This window comes from Tetrao urogallus (genome assembly GCF_951394365.1).
Source record: "Tetrao urogallus genome assembly, chromosome: 1".
Lineage (NCBI taxonomy): Eukaryota > Metazoa > Chordata > Aves > Galliformes > Phasianidae > Tetrao > Tetrao urogallus.
Genome location: NC_136813.1, coordinates 94,478,568 through 94,494,284, shown reverse-complemented (window position 1 = coordinate 94,494,284; position 15,717 = coordinate 94,478,568). Strand labels below are relative to the sequence as shown.

The 15,717-nt window shown below is 39.3% G+C and overlaps 1 protein-coding gene across 2 annotated transcripts in view; it reads left to right on the top strand.

The window, feature by feature from the left end:
- Positions 1-8,058: 8,058 nt before the first annotated feature.
- Positions 8,059-15,717, top strand: part of NCAM2 (neural cell adhesion molecule 2) — a gene marked incomplete at both ends in the record, with an annotated part of 250,461 nt that continues 242,802 nt past the window's right edge. Inside the window, one exon of one of the 2 annotated variants that reach the window (XM_079547212.1) lies at positions 8,059-8,341. In XM_079547212.1, the coding sequence (XP_079403338.1) occupies positions 8,290-8,341 (52 nt within the window). The remainder of the gene's footprint in view (positions 8,342-15,717) is intronic. The other variant, XM_079547213.1, reaches the window with a different exon arrangement.

Sequence of the window (15,717 nt, the reverse complement as noted above, 5' to 3'; positions counted from 1 at the left end):
GAAAGGTTCCCGAGGCAACCAGGATGCTAAGAGAAAGGAAACAACTGCAGAAAGATTTAAAGCTTTCTTTCTCTTGCATCTGCGGAGTCATATGATAGTCACATAATCACAGAGTCTATGAGGCAGAAAGGAACCTCCTGAGATCCTCTGATCCAACACAACTGAAAAAGAAGAGTCAGACAGAGCAGACTGTCTGAGACTGTGTCCAGTCATGTTTTGAATAGCTCCACGGATGAGATTTCAACAGTTTCTTGGACATACTGTTACGGTGTTGGAAATTCATCACAGAAAAAGAGATTTTTCTTAGTTTGAAGGAATGTAATTTGAAGAAACATAGGAAATGGAATTTTCTATGTTTCAGTGTGTGCACGTTGACCCATCACTGGGCACCAATGGAGAGAGAATGACTTCATCTTTTATGTCGTCCACTTCCACACACTGATGAAATGCCCTACAGCCTCCTCTGTTCCAGGTCATAGACTCCCAGTTCTCCTGGCTTTTCATCACGTATCAGATGCTCTGAGTCCTTAGTGGATCCTTATGGCCCCGTGCTGGATTCAGACCAGTATATCCCATTGTCTCAGCACGGACTCCACACTTTGGATGTGTCCCATCTAAGTTGAGCAGAGGGGAAGATTCACTTCTCTTGGCTTGCTGGCAGCTCCCTGCCTAATGCTGCTGGAGGCTGTTGGCCCTCTTTGTTGAGAGTACATTGCTGTTCCTGGTCAGATTGGTGTCCATCTATTTGTGTTGTCACTGCTGTAAATTTCTCATCAGTTCTGTGAATTAAACTTTGACCAAAATTTAGTGTAGGATCCTTTAAGAACTTTACTAACAAACAGAGATATTCTCAATTCAAACAATTTTTACTTCAGTACCCTTGGTCAAAAGCAGACAGTGCTAAGGAGTTACATACAAATCTTTATTTCCATATACCTCCCATCGGTTTTATTCCCCTGTATTTTTTAAAGTATAGGGAACAATCTAGTTCTGAAACAGTTTTGAATTCTTGATATAGGTTTTGGCTATGTTCTGCTGATTTGCAAAGATAAACAAATAAACACAAAGCCCTAGAGAAAAATAATATTAAAAAAAATATCAATGCCTTATATTTCTCCCTTTCTAACTCTCATTCTTCTAACAAATATTGATCATTCTCAAACCTTCTGCCTTCCCTTTCTCCCTCGAAGTACAAGACAGAGCAGCAGTATATACAGTACACTGATTCCCCTTGCCTGTCAAAAACATAACTGATGACTTCATCAGTGTTATTGGCAAAGTTGTTGAAAAAAGAAAGCTGTAATGTAAGTATTCTACAGCATAATGTGGTTATTGGTGGCAACTATGAGATTTTAAAATGTTCTTTTTATTTTCAAGGAATTTATCTAAAGCTTAAATGCTTCTACATACAATTTTAAAAATAACGTTTAATGCTGAATCTAAGTTACAGCAGAAATTGCTAGAAAGATGACCTGAGTTCAATTCTCTGTATTCATCTCATTTCCTGTTTCCACCTGATTTGAGGCACAAATAAACTATCTTTGTTGAGCAGATCAAGTTTAAAGAGTCTGAATATATGCACAGGCATCATGTGTACCTGAAAACAGAAACTGGAACGCCTGGAAACTAGACCATGTTTGAGGGCCTTGTTTTACAAGCATTTCAATAGAAAGATATAATTGTGCTTTCACAGAGTCAAATCTGCAAAGGTTGAGGTCTGCTCACATAAAACAGTCAATTAGGAATATCTAGGCTTTCATATATTTTTAAGATCATTCTTTAGCTGGATTTTTCTCAAGTTTTCAGCTTGGTAATCCTATGGAATAGGCTTCCCTGTGGGATAAAATTCTCGGATATAATGCTTCCGAAATTACAAAACAACACATTAAAATAGTTATTCATGTAATCTCAGAAGCAGACAAATATTAGCTCTGATAAATTTGGTAGAAAAATTCGATTTCAAAATTTATTTTTCACTCTGTTGTTTACTTATAACTTTACATATACGCAGACGAAACATTATAAAAAGGTACAAGCAAATGTGTTGTGAAACCAACTATGCTATTATTTTAGGTATTTTTAATTTCAGTATTCTTCTAATCATTATGTCTTATATATGACCTTTTTTTTTTTTTTTTTTTTTTGCTATCCTGTTTTAAGTTCAATATCTCTCCAACTTAGTATTCCTTGTCCTGAGAATATCTAGTGCATACAAGTTCAGCTGCTCCATAATCTTGATGTAACATATTGTTAATGTGGAAAAAAATAGATTTTTTTCCTGAAAAACAGAAAAAGGCATCTCCAAAGCAAAGTTCTTGATAAAGGACTGGGGATAATATAGATTTGATTAACAATACAAGATTTTCCCCCAGTGTTTCAGACAGACTTCATAACACCTTAAGGTTTTCCAACTTGAGTAGTTATTAGAAAGTATTCATTATTTACACTGAAAATCTAAACCAGTAAAAACCAAAAAAGTATTTGTGATGTTTATTGTTATAATGCAGTATTTAGAGGAACCAAATTGAGAACTCCTATCTTTCAAAACTCAGCAACTTAAAAATAGTGAAGGAATTGCTGTGTAGCCAACATAGCTAGCCTTCTAAACTGCTATATCAAAATGCTGGAACGTGTTAGGAGCTCAGAATATTTCAGCAAAGGAGCAGATGTCTGCTCATGAATAAGAACTTCTGAAGTTGTAGGTCTCAAATTAAATTAAAAGGTAAGTGCTGATATAAAGTCTGGTTTTTTTAGAATACACTCCTCTATAACAGCATGGAGTCAAAATCTACAATCTTTTGGCTTTTACATCATTGTTTAGTTAATAATCTCTACCTAAATCCACAACTGAACTCTTTTAGCATGACCTTTCCCATGTGTCGACAGCTGGAGTTGTGGACTCAGTTCTTTTAGTACATGGATAAATTAATATATTTAAAACAACTTATCATCTTTTCCTAGTCTTATTTACATATTTTTAAGTCCTCCACAAAGATTTCACTGGCTGCTGACATCCTTCATTTTGGCCATCATATCTCTTTTCTCATTTGTATGTGGTCTAACTCAGCAGTTGCTTGGTTCCAATGAGAAATGGGACAGCGAGATGGATCTGGGGTGATTAAATTGTGAATCCCTTACACTCTGTTTAACCCAGACAGTGCTTTAAATGTGAGGCACATTTAGCATCAGGATACAGAAGTGTAACTCAAATGTATTCATAAACTTTCTAATTTCTATTTGAGCTCTAATTTCACATTCTGGAGATAGCTTTTATTTCTTTGGTCTGGGTTTTAATATCTTTTTGGTGTTTGCTGTTAATGAAAGTATGGATGGCTGAATAAGTATGATTTAAATTCTGTTCCAAATGTCTCTGAAATTTATGATGATTCCAAACACTTCTGGAAACAAGTTCCACAGTTACAGAACAGTGGTATGTCTTTGCACACACAGTAACTTTAAAATCATCTGTTGTTCAAACTCTTACCATTCTTTGCTACTCCACATACCATAATATCTTCTGTGCATCTTGGTTAGGGCCAACAAACTTTGTTGTTGTCTGATCTTCAATGCCACCGTAAAAAAATATTCATGAAGAAATGTCTACTAATATTAAAAAACTGTACTAGCATGAAAAAAAAAAGGTGGCAGGGTGGTTGTAGATAACGAGCAAATCGTAACGGAGGTAAAGTACACAAATGCCGTGTTGCTGAACACGTGAGCAGTTACACTTGAGCCAAGTGCAGCACCACCCCTAGCACTGGCAGCTTCATTCTCAGGTGAAATGAAGTCTCCATGACCCCACCCGCACATCTGAGGCTGACAGTGGCTGTTGAGAGTTTGTGGTTATTTGAGTGTCTGAATGGAGATGGGGAATAAAGTCATACATCTAGAAATGTAACCTGGAAGATACAAAGATTTTACTTCTAGAATTCAGACAAGCTACCTTTTCCAATCTCTCAAATACTACTTTTGCTGCACTACGGTATTTCCCTCAGACATATAAATTCATTGTATTGATTTCTTTTGTCAGCACAGTGTTCTATATTGTGATCAAATTAGTACACTGTACTTCAAGCAACCTTGCTATCTTTTAGAATTAAGCAGTCATCTTACCTGGAAAAATAATTTCACACATGCACTTGTCATTATTCAGTTCTAGGAGTGGTACAGGAATTTATCCTCCTTACACAAAATCCATGAGTCTCTTCTTAGCATCTGAGTAATCTCAAGATCTTTTTATGTTTCTCTAATGGGAAGGAGAATTCTTTATTTAAAGCCACTTGAAAGAGAATGGAAACATTTTTTTTACTTTTTCTCATAAAATTTTAATCCAAAATGGTAGTAATTTTAGATCTTTATAAAAGTTTTTATAAGATGTTAAGAACTTGAAACATAATAGTGGTGCAAACACTTACGAAACTGCCTTTTGTTTATTGTGCATCATTTCCTCACAACAACAATGCTGTTATTCACTGTTGTATAATTTATCCTAGTGCCACTTTAATTGTGCTTTCAACATTCATAGGAACGCATTCTATTTGGGATAATTACTCACTTTGGAGATGATCAGCAATTTGGTTCAATGAGCACCTCTGAAAATTACCCTAAATGTCTGCAGAAGGCGTTTTCTTGCAAACTCAAGACACTAGGTTTGTGAGAAGGTTGTTGTTTTTGTTTTCTCTTTTTGTCTTTTCCTTTTTTCTCTCCTTTCCAGTCCAGAAAACATTTGAAGGCTGCCCTAGAGCATTCTGTTCCTGCTAACTGTTTACCAGCTATTTCTTTTTGTTTGTTTTCTTTGTAACTGTGGCACAAACCTACGACTCCCCAAAAAAACTCAACTAACTTTAAGGCGCTTCCTTAATATTTCAGTTTATTTAAGACAAGTAAGCAAAACCAGATGGATCCCTCGGCAACTTGGGTGTCCACAGGGAAACATGTATTTCAGTATAAATATCCATTATGAAATCATCGCTAAGATTTAAATTTCTCTATTTAATTACATTTGCATTGAACATGCAATCATCAATCAATTTAAAAATAAAGTAATCCTTGCTATTCCTGTTTAGACTGCAAAAACACCATGGAGACGGGTCTTTATAAACAGGTTCAGTCACAGCAAGTTTATGGATCCTGTTCTTCTAAACTGACTTAAATGCAGTGATGAAAGCTTGAAACAGTTTTGTTGCCGGAGCCCATTTCTGACGCATTTATTCATACTAGGTTACCACATAGGCAACTACTCTGAGTTAAACAGGTAACTTACATGGGGAAAAGAGCATTCTTGGTATCTTTCTATCTTTTTGCTAACTTCACAGATAGTAAAACTTTTTAGTAGAAAAGTTGTGTATGACAGCACAGTGGTGAAAGCTGGAGAATGATGCATGCAAGAAAAAAAAACAAACAAACATGGAATTTACAGATAACACTTTGATTCTGAGTGTGGTATAGATCTAGTAGTAGATCCAAAGTAGATCTATGGTGCTAATCAAATATGTATATAATATTATGTAATATTTTCCCTTCTCTTCCCTAAGAGGCTTCAGCAAGGCTTTTCAGTCTCTGTATTTTAATTTGCTTCAAGAACATATCAAAGTTAATGCCCCCACCTTTGCAATATCTACCTGGGTAAAATCCTGCTCTGAAGATACATCCCTTGGTAGTTCATACGAGATGCTGCTCAGTGCAGCTGATTTCTGATATGGTAGTTCTAAAACAATCACAGCATGAAAATGTATTTGTTTTCTGCCATCATATCTGATGGCAGACTCCAACCTAACTGATTCTATGTTTATTATGCATGTGCTATTATCCATAAATGTCTTCTAACTCCCTAGTTTAAGAACAGCCACAAAACTCCTTGTCAGCTTTCCCCCCAGTAAACAGCATTCTCTTTAAAGAAAAATACCATTGTACAAAGAATGGCAAGCATTACAGGAGTATCATTGACACGGATTAGTGTTTTACAGCACTTTGAAATGCTCATCTTTTGATTCATTTGAAGTATGGTCACAAATATAGATTATCTGTGTATATAGTATAATCTATATAATATAGATTATAGAGCCATATAGATAAGGATGGCAGAAAAGCTGAGCACTTTTCCTACATCTTTCTAATCTCTGATTGCATGACCTCAATGTGATCTGCTGCTCTGGTTCAGTGTGATACATATTTTGAAATCCCTCTTCTGTAAAAATGAGTTTTCAGTAAGAAATAACAAAATCCTGCATACTTGCATATCTTTCCCCCTATCTCCTCTCCTTCCCCCCGCTCCATAGTCTTAGGATCCTTGCAACATATGCACCAAGTAAGAGATGATATACATGAGCATACCTAGATCTCTGTGTCTACTGATGGACAAAACAGCTGCTGCCTCTGGACCTGTGTGTCTACTGATGGATGAACCAGCTGCTGCCACTTCCTTCTGTGATGAAGATTTATCACAATACCATTCTTTCTATTATGTGTAGTTCACATGGGAAAATAGTTTACTTGCTTCCTTCTGTATTGTCTGTGGGATGCCTGCTGTACATTGATTTCACGTCTGTGTACATGTGGAAACCAAGGTGCTTCTGCATTACTTCTGGCCCTTATCTAAAGCAGGCTGGTTGTCTTGGTTAATACTGTATTTGTTGCACATCTGCTGGATGGTAATGTTCCAAACATATTGAAACCAAAGATACATTTGACAATAGCATCTTACATACTTCATAGTGAAAGTTTCTTGATTTCTGTCCAGTAAGATTTACATTTCATTAAAGGTTTTTGCATGATACTTGATTTAATCTTTCTGTATCACTTCATTAACGATGTCTATTTCTGCAGTTGGGCACTGTGGCCAACATATTATTTTTATCTGATAGGAAAACAGTCATCAAAAAGCCTCCTTTCATTGTGCTTTCCTGAACCTGGGCTAAGAACTCTAGCCAGAGGTGTCTGCAAGACATCCAGAATGGCTCCAAAGTAGAAATCCTTTTGTCACCTAAAAGTTTCAACCAAAGCTGACTCATTTGGGATTTCCAAAACTACATGAGGAATTACAGTTCCATGTCTGCTTACAGGTACCTGAAAACTAATCTGTTCATTTTATAATAGGCTGAAAACACTTTTACTTTCAAGAACAAGGGTCCTTGTGATGTCATCAAGCCATGAACTCCTGATGGACATCCCACACATTCACCAAGAAATGGCAGAGAGCCCTCAACGACTTGCAGTGCATGTCTTTAAGTATCCTAAAATGTCCCCTCTAGAGGAAAGACTTCCAGTTTTACTGTGTGCCTTGTTCATCCCAGCAAGACCTGCTGAGTGTCTCATTTCTTCCTCCTACATCTCATAATTTTGTAAGACTACTGTGCAGCAAGACTCAAGCTGAGGGATTTGTCTCCCTTTCCTCCCTAAACCCAAATCCTGTTTAAAAAAAAAAAAAATTATTAGGGGTACACTAATTTGGATTAATCTTTATTAATTGCTACCACTGCTCGACATTAATATAAATCCACTTCTGTCTCCTCTCACGTATCACACAGGTGGCACGGCTGCAAATTTATAGAAGCTGCTCTGGAGACCGCGGCTTAATTAATGCAAGGCAAAGAATTACCTCTGGATGGAAATCCATCTCCTTACTTTAAAGCGGGTTTTTATATTTGTTACCGAGTAAGGTTCTCAGCCAGACAGCGCAAAAGTACAGTAAAGGTAAGCGAGTTACTTTTCATTGGCTTCCTTTCCTACACAGCCGTGAACAGCAGAGGCATTCTCCCTCTCTGTAACTAAGAAAACTCAAAACGCGCGAGTGCCAGCAGACCACAGAACGGTCTGAAAACACGGCGGCGAGGCGCAGCCACCCGCACAGGGTCCCGCAGCGCGCTGCCTCACTGCCGCTCCGCACCGGGTGCCGAGGGCGGCAGAGCCCCGCCGCCCCGTGCGGGCTGCCCTCCCTCTGCCCGCCGCCCCTCAGGCACGGGAGCGGCCTCTGTGGGGCCGCGGTGGCCAGGCTGCCGGCGAGCAGGGAAGCAGGGAAGCAAGCAAGCAAGCAAGCAAGCAAGCAGTCAGACTGCAGGCTGGCTACCACCACTTAGCTCGGCGGAGGAATCGCCCGGCGGTGCTTTGGTAGTGCGTGTGCCGCGGAAGGATCCGCGCGGGCCGCCGTGTGCCCGCCTCCTGCGCGGTGCCGCTGCCTCCCGATATAGTGCGGCGCGGCGCGGTGCGGACAGCAGTTGGCGGGCGGCGCTGTGCGGTGTCGGCTGCGAGCGCGTCGAACTTGGGACTGTCCGCCGGCGTCAGCTGCTGAACATGAGCCTCCTGCCTCTGTACCTGCTCGGATTGCTCCTCAGTAGCGGGCAAGGTAGGAGCGGGATTTTATTTTTTTTATTTTTTAAAATTGTTATTATTTTTTCATTCTCCCTGAATTATCGCTGTCTCCGCGCTCCGTCACTCAGCTTCGCGTGCAACGGGGGAAGGAGGAAAAATCAAAGCGGTGTGTCAGCCGGGAGCCGAATTAAAGCGGGTCTCAAAGTTGTTCCATTCCCTCGCCCCTCCCTTTCCTAGCGGTCTTCGAGGCGCGGGGAGAATCGCTTATGAGAAGGGGGGAAAAGCTGCGAGGTTCTCAGCGCACTTCGCCGCTCCTGGTTGCGATTTTTTTTTTTTTTTTTTTTTTTTTTTTTTCCGGAGATAAATGTGGGAGGGAATTCAAACCAATAAAAAAAAAATAAATCAGTTGGGGATCGCGCTTTAAAATCCGCGTCTGAGTGAGGCAGAGGCAGCGTGGGCTCCGTTCTGGGTGCGGGCGGGGAGGCAGCCGGCCGCGGGGAGCCGCTCCCTGGGGCAGGTGTGCGGGGTGGCCCCTTGTGCCCGCGGCGCTGCGCGGTGGTGTTTTAATGTGGGGAGGGGGGAAGAGCGATGGGTGGCTGTCACCTGCGTGGTTACCTGGGGCTCAGCCCCGCCTGAGGAGGCGGCGGTGCGCGGCCGTGCGCGCGGTGCCCTCTGCCAGGACTGCCCGCCGCGCTCCGAAGTGTTGAGGCAAGTTTGAGCGTTGGTTTCGGCAGCCGCTGAGCACCTGGGAGCAGAGCGCCCGTGGGAAGGGCGGGCGGCAGCAGCTCGCGGCTTTTCTTTTTTTTCTTTTTTTTTTGGAGGCGGTGTCAGGGAAAATAATTAAAAAAAAAATAAAAAATAAAAAAATAAAAAATGCGCTCGATGCGAGCGGAGCTCCGCGTGGGAGCGGCGGGGAGCGCCCCTCGGGCCGTGCCGGCGCCCGACAGCAGGGGGCGCCAGAGCTCCATGGCGCCGCGCTGTTGTCGGTCCCGGGTACTGCCCCGCGCTAAGCTCCGGGGCGCCGGGCCGGGTGGGGAGGTTCGGGGGGAGGCGGTGGACCGTGGCTAGGAGCCTCGGCTGGACACCGCCCGGAGCTCTACGGAACGGCGGTGCCGCCCGTTGCGCCTGGGCGGGGTGTGTGTGGGGGTTCAGCCTGAAGGTATTGAGAGCCCTGCTCGGAACGTCTTCTCCTTCGTTGTACTTGCCTCCGAACCTCCTGCCATGCAGACATTTTGTCTCGGTGTTAAGTAGTGAGACTCCACCGGATGCTCACCGTTTGCAGAGAAATACTTCTCTGCTTTTGTCACCTCGGGATGAGCTCGGTGCGCTTCCCAATTAGTGACCGAGAAGCAGTTCGGAGGCTTTCCAGCGCAGCTAGCGCTGGGATGGCAATGGAAATGCATCTCCGGGTCTTTCTGTCGATCTACCTGAGTGTAAATGGTTATAGGAACGTGGTCTGTGGTTCCTCTAACAGAGGAACGGCAGAAGGGTGGTTCATGAACTGTGATTACTGCAGCTTGGAAAGATCGCATAGTTTCGGTATCTTCCTATTGCATATGTCAGGCGTTAAATAATGGAGTGTAATTCGAGATGCCATTAAGCAGAGTTCTAGAAATGATAGCAAGACAGATACGATAGAGAGATGAGAAGGATGAAATCTGAGTAAATGTAACACTGATAGTAAGTTACAAGCGTTAACACAATGAAATTAGTCCTTTTGTAAATTGATTTTTCTAATGAATGGAGTGCAGTTGTTTTAAGGTGGGAAGAATTTCTGGAGTAGTTGTGGAAATAGTCACACAGCCTCAATGCACAGTGAAGGGATAGTAAATGCAAGTGGGAGATATTGCCTTTTAGGTTGGTAGGGGACAAGGATGTTCTGCAGTGATTGCTTTGAAGATAAACAAAGCCTTGGTCAGGGTTTTATCGTTGCTTTCTGTATTTTTTCTTGGCATCTCCTCCAGGTAATCTTGACATATCTTGAAATAATTCAAATAATCTCAGAGGCTGTTCCAAATTCTCTGGGGGCTTATCCTCTCGATATATTAATGAAACTACTATTTTTTTTTTTTTCTTTATGTTGAAGAGGAGATAAAGAAGAATTTGGATGGTTAAGAAAAACCCAGTAATGGGATTTAGATCATTTGCTTCAGAAATACAGAAAATCTTAGGCTGAGGGTTGTTTTTTGGTGTTTTTTTTTAAGTATGTAGCTGCAGTAGATGTCATGAAAAATGACTGAAGCTTCTTCAATGTGAAGTGCTGTTGTCTAAGACTGAGGCGAGGAAACTGTGATGTGTTTGTTCCATTTCAGAAGACTGAAGCAGTTTGAAAAACAAGTGGCTGACAGCAGCCCCTTCTCCCAGCCCCCTTGTGTTGAGAGCTTATGAATGTCATAATTATCTACCAGGGCCAAATATTCCCTTTCCTAATTTCACCACAAGGGAGGAGTTTTAGCATAATAACATTGTCAGTTAAACAAAAGGATTTTTCTTTCCTTAACCTTTCCAAGCTGTCCAGGATGAAAGGCTCAAATTTAATTAGCTTTGCTTTAATAAATAAATAAGCAATAAACAAAACTCTCCCCTTTTACTATGTACAGTGATACAATGCTCAGAAGAGCGGGCTTCATTACTTCTTGTTGTGGTTTTTTTTTTTTTTTTTTTTTTTTTTTTTTTTTTTAAAACCAGTGTCTGGGGACACTGACTTACAGAACAATAAAAGAAATAGGATTTTGCTATGTAACATACAGTTCTTCAGGTTAACAGAAAATTTGTGATACTGCAGTATAAATTGCTTCACATGCAGGATTTAATCCGTTTTGTGTTCATCCTCAGTATTTGTTTTGGTGAGTACTTGTACTGTTATTGCGCTCTAGGTTTCATCTTCTTGCTGTTTTGATGCAGAGCTCACTTTTGTTTTTAATGAAACATTTCTCTTTACAAGTGCTTATAAGGAACTGCTTGTTAATAAAGACTGTTCCCCCAAAAGAGACACCAGTGTGTACATCTCATTTACCATGGTATAGTCACTTCCTAGAGCCTTGCAGCTTTCTGCTTTTTATGTTGGAGACAGATGAAATCTTGAATTGTCAGAATCGATGGTATGTCTGCTGGATTAAGTGGAACTGGTATTATAGCTTGAGATGTAAACTGAAGTCTGAAACCTGTCCTGTGACTTCAGCTAGCCATTATTTTTTGTTACCAGTTGATTCATAGAACTGCAGTAGGATGAAAACAATTTCTCTGGTGTCTTCTCTCCTTTTCATCCTTCAAAAAAAAAAAAAGTATTAAAAATGTTTTGAATTTGCTTTTTCTTTTTTAAGCCTTTGTAACTTCTCTTCGTGTATAAACCAGAATCAGAGTATCTGCTTGAAAATAAATTGGCTGAAGTGTTCTAGCAGATTTCCTTCAGAACGGATTCTTCAGAAGTATGTAGTTTTGTTTCATGCAATCCTATAAAAATGCTTTATTCAAGGAGATTTTTACTGCTTTTGGTGGCTTCAAATAATGAAAAGTATGAGATACTCCTGGAGCTGAAGCTTTAGTCTTTTGTTAGAAGTTGAATAGGGTTACAGTTGTTATCTGTAGGAGTGTTCCTGAGGTGTTATGACCAGTTTGTGTATTATTTTGCCTTTAACAGGTGTTTCTTACAACATACAGAAAACAAACAGAGGTTTGTTTGCCCTTTCATTGACCTTTTGAGGTACCCATCCCAGATGATTCCTGTTTATTTACTGGTTTCTTTCCGACTTACTACAGTAATCCTCCAATTATATTCAGTACGTGGCATTTGATTCCAGGATGAGATCAAGTCAAGTTAGTATGATATTTTGGAAAACACATGTTTTAACTGCATAGTAGTTGGTGGCTGCAAGTTGAAGATCTGTTACTGAAAGAGTAGGATAGGCTGATCTAGATAGATAATATGGGTAATACCTCATATTTTGAGCAGTTCAGAGTAACTAATTTATACCAGATTATTTTTCTTAAAAGCATGCCTTAGTTGTTATAAAACAATTGCAGTATACTAGAGGCATGCTGCAAGGTATTGCATGTTGCGGGTCATTTGAAATTGGTTTGATTGCTCTCGAAATTCAGAAACAGAGGAGGGCTTATGAGTAACCTGATAAATGGGCCTTCAGGTTGGAATTTAATAGATTAGATCCAGGCATCCTGGTATCTAGCATATCTTCATTTATTTTGATATCGTAAATTATTATGACCTAATAATTGTGTAATGTTCCCCTTTTTTCCACCCTTAGTATATTTAGGTGCTTTCTAGTGTATGTAGTTCACTAAAATCATCCAACTTTTGGTATCTGTTTTAAAGCTTGAAATAGTTTTGAATGATAAGAGAACTCAAAATGCTCTTATTTCGATAATATCAGCAATCCAAGGATGTCTGGCTTCAGTAATGTAATCCTGCGTTCTTTAACAATCTTTCTATTGCTTTTAAGCTCAGTTTAACTCAGTGCTGTGGTTGTGATTTTAGATATTCTTAAAGGATGTCAAGAAAATGAAAGGAGTTGATTTTAAAATAGCAAAATAGTCTTCAAACTCTGCATAATACTTATAACACCTTAAAACAAAGGTACCAAGCTTCTTATCTTTGTTTTAGGGTTACATTTCTATATTACTTGTTATCATTGATTGATTGCATTAATTGGAGAAGGTTTTTTTTTTTTTTTTTTTAAATTTAGTGTAGGTGAGATAAGAATCTGACTTGTAATTTTTTTGAAGGGAAAACATAAATAAGCTAGAGAAGTAAACAGGGAGAGTCACCTGATTATAGATATTTGCATTTGCGGGTTATGTTATTAAAATCTTGTACTAGAAAAAACACTGGCCCTGTAAAACCTGCTTAAATGTAGTATGGAGAACGAGCCTTGAAGAATACATGTATGCATACGGAAGCCTTCTTTTTAGAACACTTTTTTTTTTTTTTTTTAACAAGAACTTAATATAAATAGCCTGCATTTGGGTATCTGTGTGAGCAGTGCTGGTTGCACTAGTGTGGAAGCTGCTGTGCTGTGCAGGAGTCAGTTGTCTGCAGTAGGCTTTGCATTAGGCTGTGGAGTGTGAAAGCATAGCTTGAAATGGCAGGTGGTGAATAACTTTCACTTATGAAAAGGCATGGGATGGGGTAGTGTTATCAGTTCATGGTGCTTTTACAATTTAGGAAATGTATGTTTTCCTAAGTAACGGAGAATTTATCTCTGTGTGTTGAAATTTAGGTTGTTAATGACATGAGATGTCACAGGAGTGGTGGCTACAAATGAGATACTATAAGAAATTTAATTCTACAGGCGATCTTAAAGGCAGCTATTAAATGTGAAGATGACTGCAGGCTTTGTGGCAGAGCTCTAATACTTCCAGTCAGTGGATAATTTCCACTCACTTAAGCTTTTGTTTGCATGAGAATGATGCAGGACCAGTTCAAGGAATTATTTTATTCCCTCACCTAAGTTAATTTGCGGTGAGGTAGATGACAAAGTGTATCAACTACAAATCCATTACATGGCTTCTGTCTACATAAAAACAGTACTGCCATTTCAAACAAAAAGTTCTGAAACGTTTTGTGATCCCAGTTCTTAGAAAAGGAATCAGCATCTGTTTGACCTCATCCCTCCTTAATAAGGTACACCAGAAGCTCTGAAAGTAGGGTGATTGAGTCTTCTAAAAACCTATTTTAAGAAATAATTTCAGTGAACCTGAAGATCTGTTAAGCAAGGTGCTTGCATACCACCAGTTTCCCCTGCTATAAGTGTGATCTGATACGATCAATTCGTGGATGTAAACTGTCTAGATAAACTTGCAAAGCTACATTAAATATTATGGATATTTAGTCAGCTTCTTTACAGCTGTGGTAGGTGGGAACAACAATAAATTTCCTCTTATCCATGTCTTACATGTGTTCCTTCAAGAGCTAGCTCTGCATAAAAAGCATAAAACATCAACATATTCATTTAAGATGTAGTAGTGTTCTGTTTTTTTTTTTTTTTTTTTTTTCCCCAGAGAAAAAGGGGAAGAGGAGAGCGGAAGCAGCCATTTTTGTCTTTTTTTATTGTGCTTTTAGAAGCATACGCTGCTTTCTATTTACTATTCTAATTATTTGAGTAGTGTTGCTAAACAGCAGACAAAGGTTGATGAATAACTTCACAGTCCAGAAATAAGCAAAGTAATACATAATAAACTTGTCGCACATGAATAAAATATTAGGATATGAATGAAAGTTTCCTTCTCAAAATGACTTTTCTAGTTAGCTACAACTGCAGCATAAATATTCAGTTTAATATTAGCTTAAGTAACAAATACCAATTGTTTGGCTATAAGCTGAAATTCTTAGTTGGAATTCATGTATGAAATTCATAGAATTGCTATCCTCATGGCTTTGCCCAAGTGGTACCATTTGAAGCATAGTTTGAATTTAGTTTTAAAACAAAATCATTGCCATCAATTTTCTTACTACTGCAACGCTTTGCACAATATTCAGTCAAGCTGCAAGCAATTGCAAACCCATTAATTTCACAGACCATCATGCTGCAGCTGAATTTGACTTGTTTGAAGTCAAGCCTATACTTAAAATGATAGAGTACTGAAAAGGAAGCATAAAGCAGTGCATGAAGATCCTTTTAGCATGTGTCGTAGATGGGTGTGAACAGATAAGAGTTGATTCTCTTGCTGTGAAATAGTTTTCTGTCCTGATCATATATTGTCAGTTTTCTTCACAACACAGAAGATGCAATTGTAGTGGCAGTGTTACCATGCCAATTGTTTCCCTTTTTGTTACCTTATTAATCTAAGCTAAATATCCAGAGATTGGGGGAGAGGGTAGAAAAGAAAGGGTGTGTTAAATGTACTTATGACCAGTTAACAGGAATAATATGATGCAGTGTTGTTTTTGAAGTTATTAAACAAATTAATGTGCCTACCAAGTCAGAATTGATGTACTGTGTGACCTCATGATCTGACAGACTAAAGACAGTGGAGAAAGAAACAGGATAAGTACAGAACGAGTGGTATGTTACTTCTGTTGGTTCACCCTACAGCATTTGGGGATTTCTCAAGTTATGTCTGTGTGATCTTCCTGTATAATCTCAACAAATCTCTGGTGCGTGAATTTGTTTCTAAAACTTTTGATACTCTGATCTACTTGATGCCTTGTCAGTGACTGTCAGGAAGATGAAGAGAGCCTTTTTTTTAAAAAAAAAAAAAAAAAAAAAAAAAAAAAAGTTGCTTAGTTGCTGTGTTTAAAGTAATGTAAGGAGTATAGTAACGTTAATGCAAATAAAGTGTAATGAACAATAATTCTTTACTCACCTCTTCTGTGACATTGTATGTACCATGAGAAGCTCAACTAGAAAAGCTATTCTGAGAGGGGATCAGGATTAAGTACTGTATTCATGGACT